Source organism: Glycine soja, chromosome 1, assembly GCF_004193775.1.
Source record: "Glycine soja cultivar W05 chromosome 1, ASM419377v2, whole genome shotgun sequence".
NCBI classification, from domain to species: domain Eukaryota; kingdom Viridiplantae; phylum Streptophyta; class Magnoliopsida; order Fabales; family Fabaceae; genus Glycine; species Glycine soja.
The window spans coordinates 48,937,838-48,959,913 of NC_041002.1; the positions used below are offsets into that span (position 1 = coordinate 48,937,838).

At 32.3% G+C, this 22,076-nt stretch overlaps 1 protein-coding gene across 1 annotated transcript; it reads left to right on the forward strand.

Moving 5' to 3' along the window:
* The first annotated feature begins 15,921 nt into the window (after positions 1-15,921).
* LOC114418117 (ethylene-responsive transcription factor TINY-like) lies at positions 15,922-17,087 on the forward strand. The gene has a single exon (XM_028383303.1). The coding sequence runs from the start codon at positions 16,196-16,198 to the stop codon at positions 16,895-16,897; it is 702 nt and encodes a 233-aa protein (XP_028239104.1). The 5' UTR covers positions 15,922-16,195; the 3' UTR covers positions 16,898-17,087.
* Positions 17,088-22,076: the final 4,989 nt, after the last annotated feature.

Consider the following 22,076-nt stretch of genomic DNA (forward strand, 5'->3'; position numbering starts at 1 on the left):
TTCCCTAAACTGTTGTAGTAGCAATACTCTTGTGCAATCTATCATCCTTCACGTGGTATCCTCCTAAGATAATTAGTATCTCTCCAAATTCCCTTCCATGGATGAGGTGAAAGGGGAAATCTTCTTTATGAAGGCTAAAGGCACTCCTAGCTCGGATGGGTTTGGAGGCTCTTTTTATCATTATTTTTGGGATCTAGTCCAACAAGATGGCTTCAACTTGGTCAACTATTTCTTTCGTGAGTCTTGGCTGCCACAGAACTTTAATCCATATTTAGTGGTCCTGATCCCCAAGACTCCATAATCTTCTAACATTGAGGAGTATCACCCTATTACTTTGGTCAACTTTAGTTTCAAGATAATCACTAAAATCTTGGCTAACAGGCTCGCCACTATTGTGCTTAAGTTTATCTCTATTGAGCAACATGCCTTTGTCAAGAATAAGAGCATATATGGTAGCATTAGTATTACATATGAGGTTATTAACATGCTGGACAACAAGGTCTTCGATGGCCAATTGGTTCTAAAGCTAGATGTTAAAAAATCATATGACATAATTGATTGGATTTTCTTTTGTTGGTTCTTTGTAGATTTGGCTTTAAGGATCAGTTTTGCAACTGGATGGGTATTATTCTCCACTATGCTAAGTTAACCTTTTTGGTTAATGAAAAGGAAATGAGTTTCTTTTCTTGTAGTCGGGGAGTCCGCTAAGGTGATCCACTCTCGTCGCTTCTCGCTTGTTTGGCGAAAGAAGCCCTCAACAAAAGCATCACCAGTTTCATATCTTCAGATGACATACATTCCCTCCCTAGATCACATGGTACCAACATCCCTTCTCATTATTTTTATATTGATGATCTCATGATTTTTGCAAAGGTACCTTTAGGAATTTATTGACCATTAAGCATCTCTTACACTAGTATAGTGAAGCCTTTGGTCAACTTTTAAACATCAACAAATGTCATTTTTATGCTTCTCATCTTCCTCTTAAAAGATTACTCAAAATCAAGGACATCTTGGCCTTTCAAGAAGGATATATTCCTTTCCAGTATCTTGGGATGCATATCTTCAAAGAAGCACCTAAGAGGTCTCATTTACACCATATTGTTGATTGGATAAATAGAAATTGGTCAATTGGAAGGGAAAAATATTGTCCATCATAGGAAGGATCCAGGTTGTGCAGCCTGTTATTTTTGGCATGATTTTTTACAACTTTTATATGTATCTTTGGCCTAGATCTTTGTTGAAAGAGGTTAATAAATGGATTCGTAATTTCATTTGGTTTGGGGATGTTTCTATGAAGAAGTTGGTTACAGTTTATTGGGAGAAGGTTTGTCATCATGCCAAAGAGGAGGGGTATGGGGATCAAATTGCTTAAAATAACCAACAACTACTTGGCACCCACCGTGCTATCTTGTGTGACTCAAGTGAATTTTCTTTTATAGGAATGAAAAGAACCAACTACTACTTGGCACCCACCGTGCTAATCGACCACAAACTGTAATGCCTTCTTCGGTGTTGTCAAATGATAGTATGCACTTGGGGCTTCCTTTCTAATATGTTGCCATATACAGTTTCTCTCTATTCATAAAGGATTTTAAAAATTAAAACATGGATTTGGCTTGGATTGCTAGTTCGCTGGGATGAATCCACTGTTGGAGAAAGGCAACCTAGAGTGTCTCTATGGGAAATTGAGCCATTAACTACATCTCCTATGTATCTATCTCCATTCCCCCTTAGGCTTAAACGGCCATGGCCTCCAGGACTTCCTTCATTCCATGGTGAGCATCTTGCCACCTGTAGGGGGACTTTTAATTATTTTTATTTTTATTATTTGGTAACCTGATATGGAATTTCTTGTTAATTAGTAGAATAAATAAAAAGGAAAAATAAAAATTTGTCAGAAAAACTATACAAATGTAACACACAAGAAATGCCACAGTGAACTCCAACAACAATGCTATCCTTTTTATGCTTTTTTTCTTAAGTTGTCTTTAGATATTCCTTGATTGTGATTGACTGTATAATTCTTTCCACTAAACAATGAAAAATAAGTGTTGCCTTCATAATTTGAGCACATTAGATAATTTTTAAATGAGATCACTAGGCCATTTCCTTGTTGATCAAATTACATAATATAATGGATATGTACTTTAGAATTAAAAGAAAAGAATATCAAAAGTGTAAATCAACTAATATAGAATTATTTTAGTTTAATTTAAAATTCTAAATTTAAATTTCATATATACAATTTACTTAAAGGGATAATATTGTTGATTACAATATTTTATTTGACTTGAGCATGATTATATGTCTTGTAGAGAATATTTGTAGTATCTACTAATCAGGCACACATACAATGTTTCTTTGGGCAAAGGAATCATTTTAAGACACAAACAAAGCGTTTCTTTGGAAAAAAGGAATAATTTTAAGACATAAACAAAGCTGAATAATTTAGAATGTTTTTCTGGACCTTATAATACAAAGCCTTATTAAGCACGACAATAGGTGATGTAAATGCAAAGTCAGAATCATTAGGAGACATTGGAACGAGAAGCACATGTAGTCATATGAAATTTGACTCTACCTGGTCTCGTGCTATGAGAAAGTGATACCTTGCCTACTTCTTTCATCCCCTACCTTATGTTTTGACTGATATGGTCAAAGCTCAATATAGAATATGTCATAGGTTCACGCTTTAAAATCAGTGCTTCATTTTTTTATTTATTGCTTTTGGTGTATTAAGTTGTTCTTTTACCAGTGAAATTTGCCATAGAATGTGAACTATTAGATTGAGAAAAAATTGATTCTCTGGTCATATTATATGGCCACCGGAATGCTACGTAGAACAAGAGAGATTATTGTACTAAGTTAGTGATAATAAGTTAATAACATTAGTCAGTGTAATGTGTATTCAATATAAGTTAATGATTAGTGGTTCGAACAAAATTTCCCAGAGTATTTCAGTCATAAAATCTCAGGTATGTTTCATTTCACTCTTTTCTAGTTATGTTATATATTTAGGGGATGTAACCTTCCATTTCATATTTGTAATTTTGCTCAGTAAGATATGCAAGCTTTTGCTCATACATATACAATGGATTGGATGCTTGTATTCTGTGTAGAGATAATTTACTTTATACTCTGATTATTAGGGAGGGAATATCCTAACAGGTGGATCTATATTAGAGTCAGGAGGAAATTTTGTACAACCAACAATTGTTGAGATTTCTCCAGATGTTCATGTAGTTAAAGAAGAATTGTTTGGTCCAATTTTTTTATGATTGAACTTCGTAATTTTCTACTTAGACTCTAGAAGAGGCAATTGCCTTGAACAATTCTGTACCTCAAGGATTAAGTAGATCAATCTTTACCCAAAGGCTTGGAACTATATTCAAGTGGATCAGGTAAGTACTTACTAACTTATTTTTATCAGCATCCTTTCGATCCCTGCTGATGAGTTTGGCCTACACACTTCAATACTTGACTAACACTCGTATAAGATGTTTGTGGTGATTTATAGTTGCATAAATAGTATATTTTACCTATTAATATAATATAAAGTAAATGTTTCTTATATTCCAAGGGTAAAAGCATAAATAGTAAATGTTTGTGGTGGCATTTTTGTTCATATTTATGGTCTCACATGCACACTATCTAGCTAATGAAATTCAATTTAATATAATATAAAGTAAATGTTTCCTTTTAATTGATATCCTCTCTTTTTCTAATCTTAGACTTAAGTTTTCCATTCATTTAGATTTATTCTTTTAATTGTTATCATGTTTTCATTTTTTTATCTGCATTGATATCATGTCATTTAAATTAGCATCATCAGATACTGGGATGTAAGTCATGTAACCAGAATGCTTTAAATCAGTTTTAGGATTTAATGGATTGCTTTCGGTTCAAAATTGTTTTTATTTCTTTAAAATTTGCTTGATTCACAATAATGAAATTCTTCTCTTAAAATTGGCACAAGTATGTTATTTAAGAGGACTGAGGTCAATTTCTCCCTTCATCAACAAGCTTTATTGTGCACCCAAAATTGAATTTAGCACATCATGAGGTCCAGGTTAAACATTATGGTGTATCTGACTTCTTATTGCATGTTGACAAAGTTAGTGATCCCTAGAAACTCATGTTGACACGTGCCCCTGCATTTTGCAAGAATGCTTACAACCATGAGGCAATTGTGCGTATCGCGACCTTAACTTTCTTTAATATATCTAATTTTGTAGCATAACATGTACATATCTATGTGTAATTATTTAAATCATGTTTGACACGGTGGGATGACAGTGCAAATTTATTTATGGACTATTACATGCTTTTTTCAGGAGTAATTCATAGTGTTGGGAGTATGAAGATACCCCTTGGTGTAATTGGATTTCCATTAGAAATGGTAATTTGACATGATTCTCTAATCTGAGTTTAGCTCTTGCTTGTTATTGAACACTTTTGCCCTACCCCTTGACAACACTAAGCAACCAACTTTAAGTCGTAATTGGTTGCTTTATATTTTTAATTTCAATAAATATATAGCATTAATCTTATATTTAATTAGTCTTTAAATTATTTTTATATTCTTAATCCACAAGAATCAAGAAACACTTCAAGAGGACAACTAAGAGAAAGCAAAAGGAAAAAAATATGTCTGGAAAACATTTTAAGTTATTTTCTATTTCCTTTAATTATCCATATAAAAAAAGCTTTTTTGACATAATATATGCTTATGTTTAACAATAAAAAAATTATTTTTTTTAGAAAAAAGGCATTCTAAGATGGTTTTTAGGTCAAAATTGTCTTAGAATCTTTAATTTTTTAAAATAATATTTTTTTTAAAAGAAAAGACATTCTAAGACGGTTTTCTGAAAAATCGTCTTAGAATGTTTATTTTCTAAGACGATTTTAGGGAAAATCGTCTTAGAATCTTCAAATTTTTAACTTTTTTTTTGTTTCATAAAAAATATTTTAAGATGATTCTCTAAAAAACCGTTTTAGAAAGTGTACCCTTCTAAGACGGTTTTTAACTAAGGACCATCTTGGAAAGATACCCTTTTAAGATGGTTTGTAGCTAATAATTGTCTTAGAAGAGTACATTTTTCTAAGAGTTTTTTATGGAATTGTTGTCGAAAATAAAGACTTCCTACGACGTTGCCTACGATAACAGTTAATAATCGATGTAGAAGAGTCTTTTTAACCGACGTACAATAGTCTTGTTGGGGTTGTGCATAATCATTTAAAAAGTCATGTGATTTTTTTTACACTAAATTTTAAGTCTGTATTTATGAACTTAATGTTTAATTTAATCTTGACGGAGATAAAGCTAAGGAATTAGAACACAGAAGTTAAGTTAAATGGATTTCATGCTGAGGAAATATACTTCTATTGGATTGGATAAAATTATAAGAGGAGATCCATAGAGGGACTCAAAGTTCGAACCTTTATCCATTCCCATCAACCATATTTTATATCACAAAACTTGAAAATCAGAAGCAATAGATTTTTAGATTTAATTAATTTTCTTTATGCTATATTAGTTCGCTAGCTTGGTTTCATCATAGTATCCTATTATCCTATTTTTAATGCGTATCATATCATGTTATCCGATGCTTGCTCTTTTGATGTCCTTAAGAAACAAATGAAGTTTCAATGCTTGACATTCTAATTTAACAATCTCATTTATTTATTTATTTTGTATTGATGTATTTTCTTGTTAGACCCTTTTGCACTCGACCTAAAAACTGTTAGAAATGATAATAATTTTGACTTTGTTTGTTAAGCCTTTCTAATATAGGAAGTTAGTTGGTTAGTTAATAATGATGTAATCAAGTTGTTAGTGAGGGACCAAAATGCAAAATACAATTCAGTCCTTGTCCCTCTTGTATAAATACTGTTTCATTGTTCTTTCAATTTAATTTTTCAGATTCTTTCATTCTCCTTATTCTGTTAAGGTTTGCTTCTCTCTGAACCTCTCTCACTTTTATCCTTCCTTAAGTTACCTCTTTGATCGTGTGTGTGTGCGCAAGAACAACAAGTTCTAACAGTGGTATTTCAGAGCTAGGTTCGAAAAAGGGACCAATTCTCCAATCATGGCTTCCAATGGTCATTTTCCCTCAAATCTTCCAATTCTAACCGGCAAGAACTTCAACAGATGGAGTGTGCAAATGAAAGCCTTGCTTGGATTTCAAGATTTGACCGATGTGATTGAGAATGGAATAGAAATTCCAAAAGAAGGAGCCTCAGATTCACAGAAGATTGAATTCAAGGATCTAAAGAAGAAAGACTGCAAAGCCTTGGTGATCTTACATCAATGTGTCGATGATTCTCACTTTGAGAAAATCGCAAATTCTAAATCCGCAAAGGAAGCATGGGACATTCTGAACAAGGCTTATGCAGGAGCTGATAAGATCAAGAACATGAGACTTCAGACTCTTTGAAGGCAATTTGAATTGCTGCAGATGGAAGAGACTAAGAGCATTGGAGATTACTTTGGAAGATTGCAGGTTCTTGCAAATTCAATCACTAGTTGTGGTGATACAATTACTAATATGACGTTAGTTGAGAAAGTTCTGAGGACCTTGAATCCAAGATTTGATCACATTGTGGTTGCAATTGAGGAATCAAAGGACTTGGAATCATTATTTTTTGATGAATTACAAGGATCACTTGAGGCACATGAACAAAGATTGCAAGAAAGATTGCAAGAAAGAGCAAATGATAAAGCTATAGAACAAGCCCTGCAAGCACACCATTAGTCAAGAAATGGTGGTTCTGATAATCATAGAGGCAAGAAAGGAAGAGGGAGATTCCAGAACACGAGAGGTAAAGGAGGTTACTCCAAAGATAAAGGCAAACCTCAACCTGATCAAAGAAGTGGAGATAGCTGCAGCAAAAGAAGTGGTGGTTCTGGTACTCGTGGAAGAGAAGGCAAAAAGAAGTGGGATAAAAGAAATGTTGAATGCTTCAATTATGGAAAAAAGAGGTCATTATGCAGAAGAATGCTGGTATAAGGAGAAAAATGCTAATGATGAAGCACAATTTGCCACAGGAGTTGTTTCTAACACTGAACCAGTGTTGTTGATGGTCACTACAAAGACTGGAGCTGATGCAGAAGATCAATGATACTTGGACACAGGATGTTCAACACATATGACTGGTCATAAGGACTGGTTTGTTAGCCTTGATGAGTCAGTAAATCACAAGGTCAGATTTGCAAATGACAGCACTATAAGAGTTGAAGGTCATGGCAAGGTTGTGATTAAAAGAAGGGATGGTACAGTGTCATACATTGAGGATGTGCTCTGTGTTCCAAACATGAGATGCAATCTTCTGAGTCTTAGCCAACTACTTGAAAAGAAATACAGAATGGTGATGGAGGACAAAGAAATGAAGATCTATGATAAGGATAGAAGGTTGATCATCAAAGCTCCATTGAACAGGAATAGAACTTTTAAGGTTGGTATTCAAGTCATGAAACACAATTGCTTGCAGGGTGAGACATATAGAGAGGAATGGTTGTGGCACTACAGATTTGGACACTTGAATTTCAAGGATTTGAGTTAATTGCACAGAATGGCTCAAGGAATACCTCAGCTGAGACAGATGACAGAAAATTGCAGAGAATGCCTGGAGTGCAAGCAACCAAGGAATGCACTTCAGAAATTTGTACCAGTAAAGTCAATACAGAAATTGGAGGTGATCTATTTAGATGTCTGTGGTCCTCTTCAAGTTGAATCCCTAGGAGGAAACATATACTTTGTAACATTCATAGATGACTTGACTAGAATGACTTGGATTTATATAATCAAGAAGAAAAATGAGGTGCTTAGAATTTTCAAAAAATATAAAGCCTCGGTAGAAAAATGTAGTGACCATGAGATGGTGAATACACCTCCAAGGAATTTGCTGAGTTTTGTGATGAGGCAGGTATCACTCATGAGTTCACTCCACCTTATACACCACAACACAATGGTGCTGCTGAAAGAAGAAACAGGACTATCCTGAATATGGTGAGAAGCATGTTGAAGACTAAGAAGCTACCTCACTTCCTATGGAGTAAAGCAGCTGCAACAACAGTCTATATACTCAACAAATGCCCTACCAAGAGACTGAAAGGAGTGACACATGAAGAAGCCTGGACTGGTACTAAACCAAAAGTGAATCAACTCAGACTTTTTGGTTCACTTTGTTATAAGCATGTCCCTGAGCAACTGAGGCAGAAACTAGATGACAAAGGTGAACAAATGATCCTTATAGGCTATCATGCAACTAGAGGTTACAAGCTACTTAATCCAAGGTCAAAGCAGGTCTCTGTGAGTAGAGATGTGATATTTGATGAACTAAAGGAATATGAGTGGAAGGAGGACCCTATAAACAATACAACCAAGGTTATGGTAGATTCAATCATTCTAGAAGAATTGAGTGACACTACTGATGAACTGCCTACAAGGAACACTGAAGGAGGAACCAGGAGGTCTCAAAGGGTTTTGCAACCCTCACAAATGTTGAAAGATTATGAAGTCATGAAAGATAGCCAAATCACAGATGAAGGTGATATTGTACACTTTTCCCTATATGCAGATGTTGAACCTGTGAGTTTCGAAGAAGCCTTGAAGAATGACAAGTGGGTCAATGCTATGAAAGAGGAGCTGAAATCAATTGAGACAAATCATACCTGGTAGCTAATGAAGTTACCTAAACTTAAAAGACCTATTGCTGTAAAATGAGTTTTTAAAGTGAAGAGAAATCCTGCTGGTGAAGTAGTTAAACACAAAGCCAGATTGGTGGCAAAAGGATTCCTACAGAAAGAAGGTGTAGACTATGGTGAGATCTTTGCCCCTGTGGCAAGGATTGAAACAGTGAGACTTGTAGTTGCAATAGCAAGCATGAAAGGTTGGTCAATGTATCAGCTTGATGTAAAATCCGCATTTCTGAATGGTTCTCTTGAAGAAGAAGTGTTTGTCAAGCAACCACCTGGATTTGAAGTTGTTGGACATGAAGGAAAGGTATACAAACTGAAGAAAGCATTATACGGCCTAAAGCAAGCTCCAAGAGCTTGGAACAAGAAGATTGACAGTGTCCTAATTCAGATTGGCTTTAGCAAGTGCATATCTGAACATGGAGTATATGTAAAAGGAGAAAATGAGTCAAACTTAGTAATATTGTGCCTCTATGTTGATGATTTACTCATCACATGAAACAATAAGATAAAGATTGACAAGATTAAGCTACTACTAAAGAATCAGTTTGAAATGACTGACTTAGGATCTCTCTCATACTTCCTTGGAATTGAGTTCAAGGAAATTGAAGCATTGTGATGCATCAAAGCAAATATGCTACAGACCTGTTGAAAAAGTTTCGAATGACTAACTGTAATGCAGCAACCACCCCAGCTGAAACAGGATTGGCATTGAGTTTGAGAGATGAAGGAGAACCTGTTGATGAAACTTAGTACAGACAGATTATGGGTTCATTAAGGTACTTGTGCAATACAAGACCTGATTTGGCATTCAGTGTTGGATTGATCAGTAGGTTTATGCAAGCTCCAAAAACTCCTCACATGATGCAACAAAGAGAATTCTAAGGTATATTAGAGGCACAATTAACTATGGTATTCTACTGCCAAATACCATCACGAGTTCAAACATGGAACTGGTTGGCTATACTGACTCAGACTGGAAAAGAGATAATGATGATAGAAAGAGCACTGTTGGATATATTTTCCTACTTGGAGATGCACTGGTGTCATGGAGTTCAAAGAAGCAAGATCCGGTTGCCATATCAACTTGTGAAGCTAAATACATAGCAACATCAATGTGCTCGTGTCAAGGCTTATGACTAAGAAAATTGTTGAAAGAAATGAAGATCCAGAAGACTGAAGCTATAAACATATTGGTGGACAACAAATCTGCAATCAGCCTTGCTAAAAATCCAATTGATCATGGTGGAAGTAAACACATAGAAACAAGGTACCATTTTATTCGGGACAAGGTGAGCAAAGGGAAGGAAAAACTGCTATACTGCAAGTCAGAAGATAATCTTGCAAACTTACTGACCAAACCTTTGAAGAAGAACAAATTTGAAGACTTGAGAAACAAGATGATGATCATGATTGAATGAGAGTCAGAATTATGGGGAAGTGTTAGAAATGATAATAATTCTGACTTTGTTTGTTAAGCCTTTCTAATATAGGAAGTTAGTTGATTAGTTAATAATGATGTAATCTAGTTGTTAGTGAGGGACCAAAATGCAAAATACAATTCAGTCTTTATCCCTCTTGTATAAATACTGTTTTATTGTTCTTTCAATTTAATTTTTCAAATTCTTTCATTCTCCTTATTTTGTTAAGTTTTGCTTCTCTCTGAACCTCTCTCACTTTTATCGTTCCTCAAGTTACCTTTTTGATCGTGTGTGCGCAAGAACATCAAGTTCTAACAAAAACAACCTCAGATATCTAGATAAGACATTTAATATTCATGCTAAACTTGAGATTTTTTTTTTCTCTATTGCACAATATGAATTAACATAAGATAAAATCAATCAAAAGATATTACACTCTTTTAATCCTTTAGGATATCTTACCTAAAAACTCTACTTAAGTGGGAAAAGTTTGCCTAACATATTCGAATCCCAATTATATTAATTACTTTTTTTAGGGAATTAACGTAAGGTTATACTGTTAAAAACTTCTTTGTAAATCTCACAATGTGATGAATGTTTTATCTTATAAAAAAAGTAGTATTTTTCTTAAGTTGAATTCTGCTTCTTAACATGATATTAACTGGCTCTTCGGTAGGATTGGGAGCACCATAAAATTCAATAACGGTAAGTTAGTTTTTTATTTTGTGAAACGGTAAATTAGTTGAGATGCATGCAAGTTGGCTAAGAAAATATTCACTCGCTCTTAAATTATTTTTTTTACCCATTCCATTTTCTATGCTGCAATACAAAATTATGTGTACCTAAAATAGTACACGTCTCTCATTCTCTCTCTCTCTCTGAGTATAAAGGAAACGTTTCTCTTGTTGAGGAGACTTGTAGTTTATTGATTTAAAAAAAAAATAATGATAGTATGTGTCCTCTCTCGTAACCAATAAATAAATTATTTTGGATTTTAGCTACTATAAAATTAAATTTCTGAGAGGACTATTATTGCTGGGGCCATTAATATTCACACATACAAGTATAAATATCTCTGTCCAACTTTATTTTAAGAAAATTATATATTCTGAGTATTTAGAAGTCAAAATTGTTTTTGGAATATTTTTTATTTTATAGAATACTTTTATTTTAAAATTTTTTATTTTATAGAATATTTTTAAAAATAATATTGTAGTAAAATAATTTATGTTTAAAAACTTTATCTTACAAATAAGTTTATTATGAAATTATATATATATATATATATATATATATATATATATTTATTAAATAACTTTTAGTGAAATAAACTTAATTTTAATAGACAAAAACATATTTTTCTTTTACAAAATTATACTTTCTGCTTATAATTACGCTTAGTTCCCATACTTTAACTTTTGTGCAGTTTTAATCATCTTAATGTTAATTAATAACTTTTATTTAGTTTTCATAGTTCTCAATTATTCAAATCAAGTTTCTAGCCATGAAATTTAATTTCGTAGTTATAGTTTCTGCTTATAATTAGTTGTGCTTTTACCTTTGAATTATAGGCGTGTTTACGGGATAGGTGAGAGGCGGATTTCTATCTCTCAGCCCCCACCCTCATCAAGAATGTAATGGTTTCAAGATCAAATGTAAAAGGGAGAATAAAAAATTTAAAATAAGACCGTCTTTTTTGTTAGAGTTGGGAAAATAAATAAAGAACTCTAGTTTTTTTTTCTAATTTAATTTACTTATCTATTTGTGAAATAAATTATACATCAAGTACATTATAATTAAAATAATATATACATGTATATTAAAAAAGAAACTTAAGAAGTAAATCATTTTCCAATAATCATAGAAAAAAGGATGTGAGGATAATTAAAATTTTAACTATTCATACATGTATACATGTGTGTCTATGTAATTTCTTGAAAAGGAGTACCAGTAACACAATTTTTTAGCATGCTCTTTTAGATACATTCTATATTATTAATTAAATTTTATTTAAAACCATAAAATTATGAGTAAATCTTGTTAAATAAAAAAAAAACCTATAAAATTTTATAAGTTTCAATAAAAAAATTTCCAATAACAAAAAGTATATTTAAAGAGCAATATTTTTAAAATCATGACCAGTCATTGAATCGATTAATGTACTAGCTCAAGATTTAATGATTGAATGGAATTGAACAGGTATTAATAAAATAATGATAGTATTTAAAAAATTCATAAAATAATATTAAAGTAGCATAATGCCATAATTTAACACAAAAATAAAATATAATTTTATAGGTTCTTAATATTTAAATTACATACAAATATTCAAATATAAAATATACTAAACTAAGTAAGTTGATGTTTCAACAATACACATAAACATTTATTAGTACTAAAAAGTTTATATTTACAATAAAAAATGAAAAATAACTTAATTTGATTTTCATTTTCTTAAAAGAAATCAAAATGACGTTGCATTACAAATTTTTCTCATTGACTTGCTACAAACTTTTTTGTCTGATTTTCAATTTTTTTGATTGGTTTTCTTTAGGACCATTTTGTAGTTTATTTGAACTGGTTAGGTGATTAGTTCACCAGTTGTTAGGTCCGACTGACCAGTTCAGTATAATTTTCATAACACAACTAAATTAATAATGTGTTGCTACCACTTTTCTTTTATGACTGGGCGCAAGACTAGAGCCAGAGCATATAATTACATTTCCAAATTCATCTTGCTCCTCTTTGTATAAACTAACAAAAAAAACCCAGTTATTTTTTTCATCTAAATCAAGTCGAAGTAAAATTAATACTCACAATTTTGAATTAATATATGATACTATTAGTAATTAGATGTAAAATAATAATAATGCTACAAGTGAATGAGTGGATTGAAAATATTTGTAAATATTGCGCCTGTACTATCATCTTTTCTTTTACTAAAAAATATCATATTTTTTTTATCGAAGAAAAATTGTTAATCGAGCCCCAAACCATGACCAAAATGTACAAAAGGGGAATATATGAATAAATCAACAAAACTCCAAACTTTAATAATTTCAAGTTATGAAGCTTGTTCTTTAACTGCTTACGGGTTCTATCTCTGCGATCGACAACAAAAACATAATGAACCCTAAACCAGAGAAATAATACATTAAAACTCCGTGTGTTTTATACAAGACAGCAGTTCTTAAAATTTCCCCCCTTTTGCTACAAAGCCTGAATAATGAATAGTAGTGTCACCGACATAGTTTATCATATTATGTTAATTTCATAATTTAATCAAAATTACCTCTATCAAAATTATGTGCTTTATTCTAATTTTACCGCGACACTAATAATACAAAATATTTTCTTCCTTTCTTTGGAAGTGGGGACATAAAAAGAGACTTCATACGAACGTTTTCGCATATAATCATGTGTGTATTGTGTCGAACGAAGTACAATCCATGGAGGGCAGATGAGTCATGTTCATAGTGTTTTGATCCTGCCATAGCCAAAAGAAAAAGAAAAAATAGAGGATGGGACAATAACAGTATCCCTAGTGCCCAAATCATGCGCCACCACAAAGGCGATAGGCCAAACATTAAAGAACAATTAATCAATATTTATATTTAACCTAGCTAGAGGAATGCAGTAACACATTTTCTAAAACAAAGGGTATTAGCAAGGCATTTGTTGCGATTCAAAATATTTAGCCGAATAAATAAGAATGGGATCATAGCCGAAAGAAGTTGGTTATTATTTCGGATAAATGATTAGATATGAACATTAGATACATAATTTAGTCAATTAGTTTGAAAATTAACCAAAAAAAATTGATTAAATGTCGCAAACGTGATTGGAATTGAAGCTAGCGCCACAAAATGAGGTATAAGAGCAGATAAAATGTGAAGAGCTAGCCCATGATCTAAGAGCAATTTCTAAAAAATAGGAACGTGGGATATGTGTTGATCTCTTGACTTAGCCGAAATAAGTATAAAGTTGCCAAAACACTTCAAGATAAGTTAATAGTGGCCAAACTTGATAGAAACAAGATTTGGTTCCGTTTGTAGAGACCTTAAGAGGTGTTTGCGAATCGGTTGGATCGATTTTAATCAAATTTAGGATTCAATCCAATCAAAATTAATTGGTTTGGTTAGGTTCAGTTTTTATAATTTTCTTTTTAAATTCAATCCAACTTAACTTATTTATGAACGGTTTAATTCGATTTAGGTTAATGGATTACCCATTTAAATTTGATCTTTTTTTCTTAGAATTATTATTTTATATCATGATTCATCTAAATATCCAATACAATTAACACAATATTATTATTAAATATTTGAAAATAGTAAAATTGATTCATTTAATACCATTAACATAATATTCTAAAATAGACTAATATAAATTAAAATAAAATATTTTTCAATAAAATTTACTATAATACTCTAAATCATAATTATTTCTTACAAATTAATTTTTACAATAAGTTTTGTTGCAACATGATTTGCTGAAACAAATAAACAAAAATATGATCTATTAATATTATAGACATGACAGAATAAAATAAATATGAAAAGAAAGTGAAACAAATAATAATGTACCTAAAAGTAATACTTTAAAAGTTTTAACACTGGTGGTTCTAATACTAATAGTTTCAACACTTACAGTTCCAACACTTAAGTCTCAATATTAGTCGTATTTAAAGTCAAAACAAACAATTCTAAAAATTTTAATCGGTTTTTTTGGTTTGATTTTGATCGGATCTATAAATCTAAACCCATGACCCAACCCAACTGTTCGGATTAATTTGGGTCAATTCGAATTTGCGGGTGACCAGTATCCCTAAGCATCCCTAGAGACCTTCAATAAAAAAAATCAATCAATGAAATTATTTTTCAATTTTTATTCTTGCGGATTTTGTTATTTTTCAAATTTATATTTTGTTTTTGTTGTTTATTTGAATTCTTGTTAGATTTACCTCTAATCAAGTACTTTATTTTGTAACTTGAGAACCCACATAAGATCAAGAGGTAGATTTTTCGTCTTGACGAGCAAATTGCTTGATTCAAACATTCAAATTTTAGAATCGTGTCCGAACTAGCTAAATTATATTCTATTTAGCTAAGTTTCAATTATTCAATCCTAATATACTTCGGTAATTCATTTTAGTTATCTTTTTATCACACCACCTGTTATTTTTATAAGAGTACTGATACACAAATATTTCATTATAGCTTAATGTCTATACATTATCAATATAAAACAGTTTTGCAAATGTTATCCAATTATAAATCGTTATTTGAATTACTTTAAGATAATTAATTATTTTAAAAGTTCACAAACTTATCTTATCTGATGAGTTGCAACCAAATTTCTGTGTAAAACTTTTTACAAGATTAATAAATAACTTCTTTTTTTAACACCTCTTTAACATCTTTAATTTCTCTTTTTCATTCTTTTGTGTAATAAATCTTATATCTATATTTCTTTTTCTCTTTCTCTGCGTGTCAAATAACAAATTGGGTTTGACTTAAGCATTTTTTTCTTTTTATTATTTCCATTCTTTTGTTATTCCCTCTTTTCTGCCAAGATATAAACAGTATAAGGAGAGTGTAGAAATAAGAATAGACAAATTATATATTAATATAATTATTAGCCCATTCCATGCTCCCATGAAAAATCTCGAGAGAGAGGACTCAAAACCTGTGCCAGGCTGTTGGTGACCTATTCATGACCCTTGTCACCTTCCTCCATCCTTCGCCTTCCATAAAATAAAAAAGATTGTAGTATAGTAGTAGCCGTATTTATGCAAGTACCATATATATGGATCTACAGTGTACACTAACCCCCCCATGATGCGGTTTTGAAAGCAGAGCCATTCGTGTGGGACTCTGGGGGGTCCTTAAGATAACCCCCACGCTTTATTTTCTCATTTTCGTCCCTTCCTCTCTCCCTCTCTACTAAAACCCCTCTTCCCCCTCACACCATCTTCACCTCATTTTCATCATTCTCTGTCACTGTCATAGGGACATACATACATTTTCACCTTCACACATCAAACCAACAAGAACTTTCTATTCCTTAAACCATGGTCGAGCCTGCAGTAGCAGCAAGCTCAGAATTATCAGACTCAACACGAAACACCAACACCAACACCCCTTCACCCTCTTCCTCATCGTCGTTATCTCCGTCGCCATCACCGTCATCATCAAGCTCTAAAAAGCGAGCGAGAGACAACAACAATAGTAGAAACAACAGCAACAAGCATTCTGTGTATAGAGGTGTCCGAATGCGCACGTGGGGCAAATGGGTGTCGGAAATCCGCGAGCCGCGAAAGAAGAACCGAATCTGGCTCGGCACCTTCGCCACCGCCGAGATGGCGGCGCGTGCCCACGACGTGGCGGCGCTGACGATAAAAGGCTCATCCGCCATCCTTAACTTCCCCGAACTCGCCGCCTCCCTGCCCCGGCCGGCCTCCAACTCGCCCCGCGACGTGCAGGCCGCGGCAGCCAAGGCGGCGTCCATGGAGGCGCCGCCGCGGACCCCTCCGTCGCCGGCCGCCACGCCGGAGGATGACCTCGGCGAGATCGTGGAGCTGCCGCCGCTCGGAACGAGTTTCGACTCGCCCGACCGGAGTTCCGAGTTTGTGTTCCTGGACATGGACGACGGGTGGCCCTATTCTCACCCGTGGTACCACAGCATTTATGATGGTGGGTACTTCATTAGCGACATGAACAACATGGTTTCGATGCAAGAGTCAGAGAGCATGGTTCTTTCCCTGTGGCCTTGAAGTTAAGCCAATGCTACTCATTGCAGTATGGTTATATTTTGGTTCTTTTTTTTTTTTTTTGCGTGAGACAGATAATCATGTTTCTGTTCTTAAGTATGCGATTAGGGATTGGATTTTCATGTCCGTATATATGAAATAACATTTATTTGCCGATATCAATCTCTTGAATGAACATCAATACATTGAGAAATTAGTCTCTCATTATCGACTCAATTTTCTGCAATCAGTATTTTTTTTAATATATATTTTCTCCTTTTTTTTTTCTGAATTGCATAGTATTTATTACTTAACCTTTCCATATGGGCCCTTTTCCAACTTTTCTTTACAAGGGTCATAATATATATAATTTTTCTTGTTTCTCAAGTGGAACTACGTTGTGTTTGTTTGTAATTTGTGATTACTTAATTTGCTTGCTCTTCTTTCTCTCTCTTTCTTTTTGTATTTTTTGTTTGTCATCCTCGTCGTTTGTAATGAGCTACATACAATGCTAGTAGCGGAACTGGTGTGGTTGTTTTATGATGATGATGATGCAAATGAAGTGAAAGATACGTGTAGAAAGTGGTTCTAAGCTTACATTATATAGTTCTGCTTTTAGAGGACAAGAATAAAGGCTAAAGGAAGATTCTCCATTGGAGTTTTATTTCTATTTTTTACAGCTCATTCTTCCTCTTTTTATTGTTTTTGGTTTCTCTGTTTTAAGAAGAGAAAAGACCGTCTTGACGGTAGGAAAATTACAAGTCCTACATCGTAATATTATTGAATGAAACAACTAATGATTTAATGCACTGTGCACCCTTTGATTTTATATTATACTGTCAAAGGGGGATGAAGCTTCGAATAGAAATTCGACTCATGGTACATACAGCTAGCATTAGCAATAAGTGATATAGTCTTCTATACACGCAAACACGAAAGTTCATGTTTTCATTTTCCTTATTGCATTTGGAGGAACTCAAAATTCAAATGTTACTCCTAATCATTATTTCTTACATTTTCTTTCTATAAAAAATGTAAAAGCTAGAAGAGAGAAAGTGATTTTTCCTGTCTTTTTAGTTTTTTATATTAAGGAAATATCTATAAGATGGAGGTGTGAAAATAATACAATACAGGACTAACATTCTTATATTCAAATACATAGTGCAAGCTTAGCATGTTCTACAAATTTTGGTAAAGTCCGGAATTTAAAAAAAAAAAAAATTGGTGAGAAAATTAGTTAACTTTTTATTCCATCCCATGTTAGGCTATCTCATATTTAATGTGATAGTTTGCAAGAAAGATACATATATACATCGCATATAGAGGAGAGAGAGACGGTGCCAGGAATTTAATTAATATAGGTATCGCTATTTGATTAAAAATGTTGCATTATTATTATGTGGAACTATTAGGCCTAACGTATATTCCATTTTTTTTTTGTTATACATTAAGAAATGGTATCATACTTTATTAATTTTATATCTACTCTCACAAAACAAATCATGCCAAAAAATCTTTAGGAAAAAGTAAAAACTGGTACTTTTTTCCCCTTTTCTACTTCATTAATATATACACCTGACCTTAGTGGCCTTGTGGGGTTCTAATGGCTCTTTCTAGTGACAGTTTATTTTTATGCCGTTGTTGTGACGCGTGTGTATGTATGCTTATGCTGTCTAGACTTTACAATATGGTCAAACACTCACAAATTTAACCTTGAATGATAATAGAACACTGATAGCTGCAATCAAAAGGTGTAGTACGTATATCTCATTGGTGGATCACCACTCTTTATTTTCTTTCGTTTTTGTTTTCATTTTTCTTTTTTTTTCTTCGTTACCTGTATGGCTCTCAATGAGCCAGAGTAATGTCTGTTCAAAGGTCAGTGTAACTATAATGTTTCTTGAAAAGATATAATTCGTAGAGATTGAGGTGTGCTAGTAATCTATTTTTAACACATTTTTTTAATACATTGTACTATTCATTAGATTTTTTTTAAAAAACTATGTAATTATGTGAGATGCTTGTTAAATTTAAAAACTCACATAAATATTAAAATTTTTAATTAATTTTAATTAATAATAAAAAAATTTAAAAACTTATTAAAAGATAAATTATTAAAATGTCCAGAATCATCACATATTAATCAATTTAGTAACACATTTTAAAATTTTCAATTTATAAAAAATATAATATCAATCAACCATGTACATATATATTAATAGAGATCATGATGATCTCGAACCACCTAGTAAATCTGTGTTAAAAAATTATTAGATAAATTATAACCATTACACATGATTCAATTAGATCTTATTTGTCATAAAAAAATATGTTCTAATATTTTTATAAGAGTACTAACACACTTCTATTTTCAAATTTTATAGAAAACAATGAAATAATAAGTAAAATTTATTATTATAAGCCAAACCTGCATAATTTTTTTTTGACTTTTCACAAATTTTAGTCAATAATATGTTAAAAAATGATAGAAAATATATTACTATTATTTATTTATTTTTCTTTTCTTTTTTTTATTACTTCACCTATTAATCTCTTTCTCTTCTCTTTCTATATCTCTTTCTGGAAAAAAAATGCACATTTATTATACAAATGCAACTTCTTTTTCTCATTATAAGATACCCAGAAATTTTATGACCTCTGGTGGCCACTGAAAATTTAGGTTGGTTATCTAAGAGGCATATAAACAGACCCATACACATCATATATGTAACTGTAGACCCCCAATGGACATATAGGTCACCTTGGGTCGCGAATCTAAATTTATTTTAGATAGTCATTGTTATAGGGTCTGAATTTATGGTTAGGAATGATAAGTATCCCAACCTAAAGCACAGAAGATAGAATTGAAACACCATATATAAGAGTTGCAGCTTTTCATAATTGCCACTGCAGAAGTACTTTTGATTGCAAATATTATCAAGCAGTGTTATCAACGAGAGAAAAGAAAATACTACTAGTAAACAAGTAACGGTAAAGCTTAGACAGCCCAAACTAATAGAAGAATCTCCTCCTAGTTTTCTTCAACCCCACGATGTGGAGCAAGTGATTTCAATATATACAAAAAATGCTAAATGCTGAAAATTCTGTGTTCACACCAGTCTAATTTATTGTGCAAAGTTAATTAGCTAGGCTGTAAGAAATTGGTTTAGTGTTAGACAAGCATGTGCATGTTACTTGTGGATGGTTAAGAACACGATGATCATATGTTCAATTGTTATGCCAATAAAGCTCAATACATGTCAGATAATATTTGGGATCTTCAACACAGTGACGGAAATCTTATGTTTTTTTTTATCATGTAAATAAAAACACTTTATTAATAATGACAAAATTCATTTGGGTAATCTCAAGTGATTAGTCTAACTATGGACCAGCTGGGGAATACTCTAGTGCATAATAATAAAAATGTTCAAATTTTAACATAAATAACTTGTCTTTCTTACCCTAAAAAAACTTGTGTTTCTCTGAATTGTAAAAAAAAAAAAAAAAATCCACGCAATCATACTGCAAAAAAGTAAATAGCAGTTTTACTTTTTTTGGTGATACCTTGATCAATTTTCATCTACCATTCACCACATTAAATATAATTGTAATATGTTGTGTGGTAGAATCTTTGTGGCAATGAATATTTTGAGTATGGCATGTTTTGGTAACCCCTGGAAGTTCAAACTATGAATTGATGAAAAGTATTCAGTCTTAGGTGTTTATTTTTGAAACTTCAATTTTAAAGGTGCACATTAATTGTACACCTTTATAAAAAAATAAAAAAGAGAGAGAAATTATGTTCATACAATAAATATATGCAAACAATTCATACATGCAAGAGAGAAATGTGAAATAAGATAAAATCGAAATAACTAAAGAGAAAAAGTTGTCTAATTATAAAATTTTATGAAAATTCTGATTGAATTTCATATTTGGACAAATTATTAAACATACCTGCCAAAAGGTGTGTCTTAGTGGGTTATATAAATTTTGTTCGTGCTCTCACCTCTAACACGACATTATTGGGAGGAAAACCAATGGTAGGTGGACTCAATTACAAATAGTGACTTTTGTTTCAATAATTGAGCTGTAGCCTTAAACCATTTCTTACACCTGTTTTGAACTTCGCGCGATTGCTTTCCCCACCAACAAAGGAACTCAATTCTAATTTCTAAATATCTAGTATCGGTTAGTATTGAATAAGTCTAACTTCATGACCCCATTACATAGCTGTAAGATGTGAAGCAAAAAGGACCCATTGCTTTGCATACCATCCTTGGCTTCTAGCTAGTACAAGATTTGAGTTTCTTTTCTTATGGGGTTGGCAATGGGAGAAGATCTTGTTTGATTAAACTAAACAAAAGAGTTTTATTTGAATGAAATATTACTTAATGGACCACTTATCAAGAAAATTAGTTGTAGTATGTAACAAGCTTGTGGATGGATATTCTTTTCGTGATTATTTTATCTTCCTCATGGCTTTTCTTAGCTTATCTAAGAATAATTAACCGTCCAATCAAAACATTATGAAACTTTGGTTTAAGGGCCATTCATGCGCATCCGTACGTGTAAACATAGGAGTTATAGGTACATCTTGTGCTACCTTTTTTTTTTTTGTAAGGTGTTCGGAACTCTGTTGTTGCACTATCAAACACTAATCGTTGATGCATTTTGACCCAATTAGATTTATAATAAGCACATAGTATTTTATTGATATGATGCTATTCTTTTTCGTTTCACACGTGCCCTTTGATCCGAAAGTTGACTCTAATTAATAACGGAATTATTTGGGAATTACAACATAGTTAAGACTACGACTGGTTTGCGTGCCATACTAGAAAATCATTTTTTTTTCTCAATAAAATATCTCAAAATATTTTCTGTTTATGATTGATACCATGCTTAGCCTATTGTGAAATAAGGAAGACTTTATTAAAGGTTAGCTGCTAAGTTTTTTAACAAATTAATCATCAATAAAATTAATTAATATTTATTTCGCATTTATAACATGATTAAGGAAAATTATTATGAAACTAGCATCATCTTATGAGTTGACCTAGTGTTTAGCACATGAGATGTGAAAGGGTATCACAGTTTTCCCATATAATTAAAGATCAGGTCCTTTTTAATTGTTGCAGCTTCACGTTTGTTTTTGGGAGAGGGATTCTGATGACGTGATTAGTACCATGAAATTCTC